The 12465-nt window shown below is 37.3% G+C and overlaps 1 protein-coding gene across 1 annotated transcript in view; it reads right to left on the bottom strand.

Moving 5' to 3' along the window:
* The window catches only part of UBP5 (ubiquitin-specific protease 5), a 215448-nt gene that overhangs the window by 168642 nt on the left and 34341 nt on the right, over positions 1–12465 (bottom strand). Inside the window, exon 3 of the mRNA XM_089429428.1 lies at positions 8984–9128. Coding sequence (XP_089285554.1) covers positions 8984–9128 — 145 coding nt within the window. The remainder of the gene's footprint in view (positions 1–8983; positions 9129–12465) is intronic.

Here is a 12465-nt window from a genome sequence, read left to right as displayed (position 1 = left end):
TAGATCATCTTCGAATCTTTCGTTGTCCTGTATATATTCCTATACCGAAGGATAAAAGAAAGAAGGTGGATCCATTGGGCATGAGAGGAACATTTGTTGGCTACAGCAACTCCTCTAAGGCCTATAGAATCTACATAAATGAAGGACGCCGCATAGAAGTCAATTGAGATGTCATATTTGATGAAAATATTGCATTCAAGAACTCAAAAGAACTTCCCATGGACTCTGGTGATGAAGAACTTCCAGTATTTGAAGAGGAAGTTGATAGGGAAGAAGAATCTCACCATGAAGATGAAGGTCCCAGTGAACCTAGTCAACCTATGGTCATCCCCGAATCAAGAAAGAGACCTAATTGGTTGAAGTCAACACTACTTGATGCAGAATGTCATGGAGAAACTCAAGGCTCATTCAAAGAAAGCAAAAAGGCCAAATGATATTCTGGTTATGCAGCCTACATGACAAAACTAATAGAAACAGAACCATCCACTTTTGAAAAAGTTGTCAATCATCAAGAATGGAAGGATGCCATGAATGAAGAATATTAATCTATAATGAAAAATGGAGTTTGGGAGATCGTGCCTAGGCCCGATGACAAATCTGTGGTAACTTCAAAATGGATCTATAAGATCAAACCTGCAGCAAATGGAAGTATTGACAAGTATAAGGCAAGATTTGAGGCTAGGGGTTTCTCTCAACTTGAAGGCATCGACTATGAAGAGACATTTGCTCTGACAACAAGGTATACAACTATACGTTCGTTGGTCTCTTTGGCAACATTGATGGGATGGATGTCAAAACTGCATTTCTGAATGGCACAATTGATAAGGAAGTCTATATAGAATAACCCTTGGGATTTGAAGTTAAAGACAGAAAGACATATGTTTGCAAATTGAAGAAGGCATTATATAGCCTCAAACAAGCACCAAGGGCATGGTATGCTAGAATGGATACATACCTTCAGAGGTTAGGCTTCACGACGAGTTCTGTTGATCTAAACCTTTATATTAAGGTCGTGAAAAGTGAACCGATAATCATTCTTCTCTATGTAGATGATCTTCTCTTGACAGGTGTAGAAGGTCGAATTGAAGAATGTAAGAGGCAATTAACAACAGAATTTGACGTGTAGGATCTAGGGCTGATGCATTACTATTTGGGACTAAAAGTTTGGCAAGGACCTGATGAGATTTATCTAGGTCAAGGGAAGTATGTGATCAAGATGTTGAAGAGGTTTGACATGATGGATTGCAAACCAATGACAACTCCGATGATCACAAACTTGAAAAGACTAAGGAGTTCTAAATCGAGCCCGGTAGATCCTTCCAAGTATAGACAATTGATTGGCTCACTAATGTACTTGGTGAATACTCGACCAAACATATGCTTTGCAATAAATGTTCTCAGTCAATTCCAAGTGGAGTCGAAGCATGATCATTGGATAGCAACAAAACATATTCTGAGATATCTGCGAGGAACCATCCACTACTGCCTAAAGTATGATAGAAGGAATGATGTCCAACTAATTGGATATACAGATTCTGACTGGGGAGGCAGTGAGCAAGATGGAAGGAGCACTACAGGAGGATGTTTCAGTTTGGGATCCTCCATGGTCTCATGGATGAGCAGAAAGCAAGATACAGTTGCTTTGAGTAGTGTTGAGGCTGAGTATATTGCAACCTATGAAGTAAGCAGACAGGCAGTCTAGTTGAGAAAGTTGTTATCCGACCTATTTATAGGACCAATGGACCATTGTATACGATTGTTTGAAGACCCAGTATTTCATGGAAAGACAAAGCATATCAACAACAAGTATCACTATATTCGGAAGCTAGTACAAGATGGTGTATTGCAACTACAGTATATCTCCAATGTTGAGCAGATAGTTGACATATTGACAAAATCTCTTCCTATTAAGAAGCTTGTGTATTTGAGAGAAAATCTTGGTTTGGTTGATATATTCTCCCAAGTTGAGAGGGAGAGATAGGCACATCATTCTTGTATTCACTTGGGAAGACAGAATGGAGGATTGGGTAAACATCTGGCATCTAATACTCTATGAGGATGTGGAAGGGCATCCAAGATGAGAGTATTCGTGGACCGATATTCTTTGACTAGCTAACCAAGATAAGAATAGCCCAAAGAAGGTCATACTCTGTGAACACCCAGGTGGAGTATGTACCTTGACAGAAAATGATGATGGTGTTTATAAATCATTGGTCTCACCAACATTGTGCTTTGATCTTGTGGAGAGATGGAGTTGTTAGTCAAGGCCTTGTTATTGTGACAATGTTGGTTGGTATGATGCTATTAAAAATGGGTTACGAATCTGACTCTTCTTATTAGATCTCTTCAGATTGAAAATGTCCATGTACCATGTATGAATACCTCCCTAGTTAAGAGGGAGTGTTGAAAAATGTGTAACTAGGTTTGCTCTTCATATAGATGAAATGTACTTTTGATTCTTGTAAAGTGCAAAATGAAAGAAAAATTATCATTATTATTTTTGGAGCATGGGTTTCATGCTCAAAGTCTTTTATTTTATAGGTCAAGCACCCATTGAGTACTTCTAGGGTTTGTCCTAGGTCAAGAAGTCAAAAGAGTCACTGTCATAAGTTGAAGACCCCAATGGGCACACATTGTAACTTGTAAAGAAAAATATTTTTGTCTTAAAAGGTGTCCAGATACCCTCCAATACCAAGTTGGCCTGGCAGCTAGAAAGTCGACCTAAAAGGAAGAGTCGCCTCCACCTTGAAGAGCCTATATATAGGAGGGAACTTGTCCTCCTTACATATTCACTCATCTCTCATTCTAGTGAAGAAGAAGGAAGAAGAAGGCGGGGAAGAAGGACGAGGATGAAGAAGATCTTTGTTTGGGTTATTTCTCTCTCACATGTGCTAAGGAGAACTAGGGTTTCTGCAGCAAGACCTAGGGTTTCTATCTTCAACTTCAATCTTGGAGAAAGGAGACAAGTAGGTCAACCAAAGGTCACCAAGAGTAATCCTCATGCCCCTGAAGTGAGGGGAAGTCAAGCGAAGGTTAAAGGAGGGCTAGAAGGCAGATCGAAGCTCACACGTGTGGCAGCAGCAACTGCTTGGGGGGGAAAAATTTCAAATTTGCATTGGAGGCCGAAATTTCTGCAACTAGAGGTCGAAGAAGTGAAGAGGTTTTGGCCATGGCTTGCAGCCTATATTTTGTGTTCTTGGTCTTCTTGTTTTGGTAGTTGTTTGATGATTCACACATATAATAATAAGTAACAAATCTAATAAGTAAAAAGACATCACAACACAAGCAGTTATGAAGAAAAGAGAAATCTCTATAATCATTGCCCTCTTGATTTCTCAACAATCTCTACTTGAGGGGATAATCCACTTGACAAGGATCTCAAACAACCAAGTTTCATCTCTGCTTGGGGGGATCCACTTTTCAAGACATGGCAAGGATCTCGCACATTCAAGGCTCATCACTGCTTGGGGGTATCCACTTGTCAACACATGACAAGGATCTCCCTCATCCAAGGCTCATTTTTGCTTGGGGGAATCCACTTGTCAACACATGACAAGGATCTCGCACATCCAAGGCTCATCAATGTTTTGGAGGATCCACTTGTCAACACATGACAAGGATCCCGCACATCCAAGGCTCATCACCCATGACCACCCTCTTTAGGAAGGGTCACATCCATCAGTCCAAGTTGCTCTCTTAATGCCGAGAACTTTCCTTTCAGCAACTTGGTAAGAATGTCAACGATCTAGTCATCAATCGCTATATGATGGGGTCTTACTACTGCCCCTCTCTACACTATATCCCGGATATAGCGATATTTGATCTCAATATGCTTGGACTTGTCATGGAACACAGGATTTCTGCAAGTCGAATCCCACTCTTATTATCGCAGTAAATTATTGCTGTTGTCCAGAACATGCTCAAACAACTCTCCAAAGAGCTTCCTCGGCCATATTGCCTCACAGCTAGCCATGCTAGCAGCAATGTACACGGCTTCAACCGTGATGAGGGCTACAGACTTTTGCTTCCTGCTCATCAGGATATCATGGTAGATCCTAACGTGAAGGAGCACCCAGATGTGCTTTTTCTATTGGTAAAGTTATTAGCCCAATCAACATCTAAGTATCCATGTAGTCTTATATCACCAGCAATATATTTCAATCCCAGATTAATGGTCCCATGCAGGTATCTCAGCACATGCTTTGTAGCAATCCAGTGTGCATTAGATGGTTTAATCATATATTGGCTCAGAGTATTGACCACAAAACTTATGTCCGTGCTAGTGTTCACTAAGAACATCAATGCCCCAATCAATTGACAATACTCAAAAGGATTTGCCAAATCAAGGCCTGCAACTTCACCACATAGCTTCTTAAAAGTCCATCTCCATTGGAGTATTCATGGATTTACACTTTGTCATACCAAATCTTTCAAGCAGCTTGACAACATATTTTTCTTGAGAAAGGGAAATCTCACTAGGTTTTTGCCATACTTCAGGACCCAGAAAGTAGTTCATCAAATGAAGATCTTTCATTTCAAATTCGGAAGCAAACTCCCTCTTCCACTAGAGGATAAGAGGTTCACCACCGGTCAAAAATAAATCAACATATAATACCGAAATCAAAGGCATACTTTGGATTGTCTTGAAGTAAACATTTGGATCAGCGTTACTTTTCGTAAACCAAGCTTCATCAAGAAGTTATCAATGTGGGCATACCAAGCTCTTGGAGCTTGCTTCAAACCATAAAGGGCTCTCTTCAGTCTACACACGAGTTTTTCGGTCATGTACTTCGAAGTTTTGTGGTTGCTCCAGAAATAGTCCTTCCTTGAGGTAGCCATGCAAAAAAGCAATCTTCACATCCACTTGGTGAAGAGACCGTCCTTGGCTAGCAACTAGAACCACAATAGATCGGATGGTTGTATAATGGACAACAGGTGCAAATATTTCATCATATTCTATTCCTTCTTTCTGAGAAAACCCTCTAGTCACAAATATAGCTTTATATTTTTCAATATTGCCAACAGCACCATGTTTAATTTTATACAGTCATTTAAAAGACACAACAGATTTACCTTGTGGTGTTGGAACCACTCTCATACATCATTATGAATGATGGACTCATATTTTTCAAACATTGCATCTTTCCACACTTGATCCTTCACAACTTCTTCACAAGTGCATGGTTCATCTTGAATAATGTTGCTCATGGCTACAACATATCCTTGGAATTGGCATGGTTTCTTGCTTTCTCTAAAGATTTCTCTGGCAACAACATGTTTATCAACATCTTGAAGGGTGTCACGAAGCCATAAAGGTCTCCTAGCACATGGAGAAGGATCAAAGGAGTCCATGGGATCCATGGGTTCATCAACAAGATCAGGCTTAAGCTCAAGATCTTCTTGTGCATCCAAGGCATCATCTTGTTTTTCAACATTAGCAGGACAAAAAGTGTCTATGGCTTTTCAAAGAGTTGCATCTTTATCAAATGTTAAATCTCTTCTAAACTCTATAGTTCTTTTACCAGGCACATATATTCTATAAGCTTTAGAATTTTCACAATAACCAACAATCATACTTTTCTTACCTGAAGCTTCCAGCTTGGTACTCTTTTCCTTTGACACATGAAAGTAGCCAGAGCAGTCAAAGATCCTTAAGTGTCCATTTTGTTCTGGATTAAATGATACGATGGTCTCTTTCTTGATTCCATCTTCCTTGCAGAAGTCTTGAGCTCTTGTCCACTTCATGTCTACTCAAACCATGGGATGGCTCTACATCTTCCTCAATCTTGATACAAAGGACTTGGTTCTCACGTTCATCAAATGTACTTGTTGATCCCACAACAAGAACAAGAGCAATAGTAGAAAAGTAAATAAACATAATGAAAGTCTACCTAGTGATAAGTCAGGGCTTTCTTTCTTTTTTAGATGTGAGAGTGGCTCTTTCATTATCCTTGCACTATTCTGCACCATGATGATCTTCAAGATCTGTTTTTCTTGATCACATCCTCATCAAGAAGTTAGTGAAAGAATCATTCAGATACTCATGCAGGAAGAATAACCAATGATCTATAAAGATAAAACTAAACAAGAGCAGTGACAAAGAAACAACGTAAGGCTTGAAAATACTTACTTTTTTTAATGGGGATTGAAGGAAGATGTTAGATCCCTCTTGATTTGTCCTCTATAATTTACCATTGTCCATCAGTCATATGTCATTGGGAGAAGAAATGCATCTTTTTTAACACCAATTAGCAAACTCCATCATGATCCACTCTAATCTAAGGCATTTTGGAAACCATCTTTCTCACATGAAACAATGCTTTATAATGAAGATAAGTAATCTTTCGGCGTCAGAGTTTATATGGATGATTGCTAATCATGAATCAATGCATAGATAGTTATTCCATTGATTTTATAACGATCTTCAAATCTTGATCCTGAAGTGAAAGCATGTAATAATAATTATACATATTGACTTTGACTTCATTGTCTGCGATGATATTAGTTATAATCCATCTTTGATCGCAGAAAAAGAAGTTAGTTTAGAAAACTATCATTCCATCTTTTGCAAAGGTCATGGTTCTTACCTACAACCACTAATGTTAGTAAACTCTAATATCAAAATTACTAAAACCCATAAAATTATGACATTTCTCATATAATGTGAGAGAGTCAAAATTTCCCTATTTTCAACATTTAATTTCTATCAGTTATTCTTTTATAACCTTTTATGCATTATACTTCTTTTCAAGATAACACTTTCTTGCACATGCATAAACAGAAGTAAAACTACTCTTCACATTTGCATGCAGCAACAAGTACCAAAACCACAACTATTAACACATGCAACACCTTAATTATATCTGCAAAATTACTATCATAATTTGGGTTCCTTGAAATCTTGGAAGAACGGTACTAGTAAAATTTCAGTATTAAAATTCAATAGTAAAATTTCAGCAATAAATAGAAAGTGACAGCAAGAGATATTTCAGCTATAAATGAGATATTTCAGCAGCAAAAAGGGAAGAGAAATTTCGGCAGAAAATGAGCAGCAAGTAGAAGGAACCAAGAGATATTTCAGCAGAAAGAGAGTTGCAAATGGAGTGGACAGCAAGATTTATTTCAGCAAAAAGAGAGTTGCAAATGGAGCGGACAACAAGATATATTTCATCAAAAAGAGAGTTGAAAATGGAGTGGACAACAAGAGATACTTCAGCAAAAAGAGAGTTGCAAATAGCACAGACAACAAGAAATATTCCAGCAGAGAATGAGTCGTAAATGCAGCGGACAACAAGAGATATTTTAGCGGAAAGAAAGCTAGAAATGGAGCGCATAGCAAAAGATATTCCAGCATTAAAAAAGTTGGAAATGGAGCGGACTGCAAGAGATTTCTGACAGAAAGAGAGCTGGAAATGGAGCTTCACTTCTTGAGCATGTCTTCAGCAAGCTCTAATACCATGTTGAAATTTGATGTTCTATGTTGTAACAATCACTTACTTCAAAACGTCTTTATGTTGCAATGATAGACAAGCAATTGTAGATATAACATAAATCAAATGCACAATAGAATACATGCAAGCACAAAATGAGACCCAGAGAATTTAAGTCCAACAACCAAGGCAAAACCCACAAGGGGAAAACCCAACCAAATTTTTCTTCTATTAAAAATCAATTGTTCAACAAAGATATATAGTACAATGAGAGATCAAGAGAATAAGTAAGTTCACCGAAATTTGAACAAGTTGTAGCACGAAAATCATTGGTAGCAGTAGCAGATGCACACACTGAATCAACCTTCCCTTGAACTAAATCAACACTGAAACACTGAATCAACCTTGGCTCAGCAATTTCTGCTCTTACTCTTCGAGTCTCTCTTTCACAATATTCTTCAACTCTCTCCAACTCTTTCTCAACTTCGAATTCTTCTTTCACAATACACGAGTAGTAAGAAGAGAGGATGAAAGGAACATATATATAGGAGGAGCTCACATGCCTTGAGGGAGAGTTACATATGCCAATTAGGGAGTGTAACTCATGCCATTAACGAGAGAAATGCATGCCTTTGTAACTTATGATTTTAAGAGTGAGTGTAAAATATGCATTAAAGAGTGTATAAGAGGAATATTTTATGACATGTTTTTGTTGAGTATAAGAGAGTGTAAGAGAATATTTTATGGCGTGCTTTAATTGAGAATAAGAGCATTAATAAGAGTACATGAGGAATATGCCTTGCAAATAATGTGTAACAGAACATTATTGAGAGCCATGATTGAGTGACTTCAATTTCTTTTTAATAATAATATAATAGTATCATAAGAATAATAATAATAATATTAACGATTAAGTCGAAATTGAACTATTAGGATTGACTGATGATCAAAAGGGGTTTTCCATCAACAATATTTGATTACCAATTGATGCAAGGTGATTTACTATTTCTGGAAAGTCATACTTGAGACTTCTATTTTTAGAAATTCTATTTTTAGCCTTTTTATTTTTAAAAATTCTATTTTTAGACTTTCTATTTTTAGAAATACATCCCTAAGCTACCAAATTTTCAACAATTCCTTCAATATAGAATACTTTTAAAAGCACAAAACCCAAAATAATAATCTTGCATATCTCTTTGCAAATTCCTTCAGTATAGCATACTTCAAAGGCACCATGTTATGTCTAAAAACGCTATATGGTGATCCTTTTCATATTGAAAATTTAAAGAAAGCAACAAATGTTTTGTTTTCCATAACAAGTAATAATCAGAACCTGACTTGCAGTATTAACATGCCAACTAAAATATTAGCAAAACAAAATAATGCAGAGCATTATATGTCTCATGTATTGAAATATCTTAGTTTACCAATCATATTAGCTTTACCCAACTCAAAGTGATTGAGAGCACATTCAACACCAAGACAATCAGTATTTGAAAGTCGAAACCATAATGATTGATCTCAATGCCAATAGAACAAGGAATAGGAAAAACCTTTTTGCTTATTTTAAGAGTTGCTTGGCTTCCTTTAGGAATTACTATCAACCGAAGACGCAAAGGATAAACCTCTACTGTTAAGTCCTCTTGGGAAGAACCTGATGTAATCACTTTTCTTGGTAAGGTAGGTCCCCCTCCATACCTGCAAGGCAAGGGCTTATAAGAGAATAGGCAATGAATGAAAATCTTAGAAACGCGTAAATTTTTGAATCAAAATTTTAGAGTGAGAGAAAAAATATAGTATATATTATTTGTCACATCTGATAAGCTATTGTTTGACCATCTTGGATGGCAGAATTCGGAATAATTGTTGTACTTAAACCTTCTCTCCATTTTTATTTCTGACCAAAATGCTCGCATGTAGTTTCTTTTCATCTATGGTATTAAAGCCTCTCAGCACACAAGCTATCTTATTGTTGGAGAATCTACTCATGATTGCTGTAATTACTATTCAAAATTCGTGTGTCAACAGCCAACACCTAGGAATGAATTTGTGCATAAAATGTTTCAGGAAGTTCCTTTTGAGGCATGATCTAAGAGTCCATGCTAATCAACCTGTTTAAGGCTATGAAGGAATATGTACTTATCTGGTGGATTAACAGTTTAGCGGGTAATACTTGATCATTTTGGATGCTGGTTTATGGTGTCATTGAGAATAACCTGACATTAAATACATCCACATGACAAACAAAACTTAGTAGAAAGGCTTGAAATATTAAGCAGCCAGCCAGCAATTTACCAGGTATCTGCAAAAAAGCAACATTAAGGATGGTATGGGATAAAGAGAAGCAAAATACTCAACCAAAAATTAAGAAGTGGCAGATCAGGGCTCAGGCTAAAGCATCGTTTCTATTTGATACAACAGTGAGGAAAGGAAAATGTTGGACAGTGAATTTGTCCACTTCACATGTCAACACCAACACAAATTGGCACATCGACCATTCCCTTTAAGCACTTCTAGAAGCCATCAAAAATGATAAATTTAGATAGAATCAAAAGCCTTACAGACCATGGAGGTGAGGATGATAACGTCCTGGGCCACAAATTAACAAGTGGCAGATCAGGGCTCAGGCTAAAGCATCGTTTCTATTGGGTACAACAGTGAGGAAAGGAAAATGTTGGCTCTTTGCATGCCATATGTAAAATATAAGCTAGTTAGGTTACTAATACAGCACTAATCTTGCAGCCCAAGCAGAATGAACTAGTTAGACAGTGAATTTGTCAACTTCACATGTCAACACCAACACAAATTGGCACAACGATCATTCCCTTTAAGCACTTCTAGAAGCCATCAAAAATGATAAATTTAGATAGAATCAAAAGCCTTACAGCCCATGGAGGTGAGGATGATAACGTCCTGGGCCACAAATTAACAAGTGGCAGATCAGGGCTCAGGCTAAAGTATCGTTTCTATTGGGTACAACAGTGAGGAAAGGAAAATGTTGGCTCTTTGCATGCCATATGTAATATATAAGCTAGTTAGGTTACTAATACAGCACTAATCTTGCAGCCCAAGCAGAATGAACTAGTTAGACAGTGAATTTGTCAACTTCACATGTCAACACCAACACAAATTGGCACAACGATCATTCCCTTTAAGCACTTCTAGAAGCCATCAAAAATGATAAATTTAGATAGAATCAAAATTCTTACAGACCATGGAGGTGAGGATGATAACGTCCTGGGCCACATATATATCTAACTATAGGTTCAGAAAGTACAACTTAGTGCAAAGGACTTAACAGATGGACTCAGATTTATTCAAAAGCCTTATACACTATGCAGGTGACAATGATACTGTCATGGGACACAGTGATATTCATCACTGCAGCAAATGAAAATAATGGAATGGGATTAACAGAGTCCTAAAAGAAGGCCATGATCCACAGAGTAAGATAAGTGCACCCATGGATCATCTTTTCTGTGTCATCACACAACAACTTAACTATATACTGGCGCTAACAGCTATAGAACTTGTGACATCAACCAAAGAGCATAGTCAAGAGCAGAAGCAAGAAATGGTAGCATTAGCAATGTTTCACTCTACCGCCCAAGAGTAAACCTTTGTAACTTGGGATGATTTCCCACCCAAACAAATAGTTTGGCACAGCCTCAAGGGGAACAAACAATATGACCTAATGAGCCTTTGTGCAGCCAACTTACCATAAGATTGTCCTCTCTTTTGCAAGTCAACAACTGAAATCCTACAAGATATCGTATAGCTTCAACAGAACCAGTTTTGGGAATTTTGGCAAACTTATGCCATTCCGTTATTGAAGTAATGGTAACTCTACAAAATGTTACCATTCACAGATCAACCAGAGACTGGAAAACAAAAATGGTTAAAAAGGATGGTTAGTACATACTACAATCTGGCCTTGTAATTTTAGCCACCGGCCAAAGGAAGGTTGTGGCTCTAATACCACTTGTACCAACCTGAGTTGAATACTATTGCATAGAACATGTAAAATATAAAACATATAGGGAATATAATGAATATAACATATGTTGGTCGATGTGAAAAATACATGAGTGTCGTATTTATAATTTTAATATTTATACTACAAAGCCTCTAGGAACACATCCCTGTGTAAGGATATGATATTTACTACATAATATTATAATATTATTAATAATAACATATATTATTTATAATATAGGATATATCACACTTTAGCATCCACAATTGGTCCATGGTGAGTTTTTGATAGGCAGCAGAGTGTTTGGTCCATGCCAAGTTTATTTTACTTTTCAATCATCACAAACACAGTTACTCTGCACCAGATTCTTGAATTCAAAAGGAAACATTTGAGGATCATTCACGTCTATTGTTATGATTGCCACATTTCACATGTGATTGCCAACATCAAAAAATTGCTCCAATAGTCATACTTCTCATAGTTTCTATTTGTAAAAATTTTCTGTTTCCCACCCCGGTTTTCAGTTTCACCTTATTTCTCCCATATAGTTAAATGCCCATTCCCATAGCCATACATTTAACAGACTGAAAAAATAAATATTGCTGAAAACACAAATTCTGGAAATTTTTTCAGAGTGCTGGAAATTGCAGAAATAAAAAATCAGCAATTAAAACAGCCATTAAAACACATTTAAACTCAGTGATTTTTGGTCAACTTGACCCTGGAAAAACCCCCTACAACTCTTGGGGAAAACCAGTTTGAGAGCTCTTCTTTATTTCTGGAAAATGCCTTTTACAGAGAAAATTTTTCAGCAAAAAATCAGCAAAACAGAAATTTTCCAGCAAGCAAAACTTATCTGTTTTCAGCCCAAACGACAATCTGAAAAATGCTGGAAGAGCTGTACGGACCGTACTGATGTACGGACTGTACGGACGTACGGATGTACGGACCGTACGGACTGTACGGACTGTACGGACGGCCGTACGGACTTGTACGGACAGCCCTCGGAAAAAGTGCAGAAAATCGCCTCCTCGATATTCGTGCTGAAAAATATTTTTT

This window comes from Pinus tabuliformis, chromosome 6 (assembly GCF_031772625.1).
Source record: "Pinus tabuliformis cultivar Carrire ecotype Pingquan chromosome 6, CPIR1, whole genome shotgun sequence".
NCBI classification, from domain to species: Eukaryota; Viridiplantae; Streptophyta; class Pinopsida; order Pinales; family Pinaceae; genus Pinus; species Pinus tabuliformis.
The sequence above is the reverse complement of the archived record's forward strand: the minus strand, read 5'-3'. Positions and strand labels throughout refer to the sequence as shown.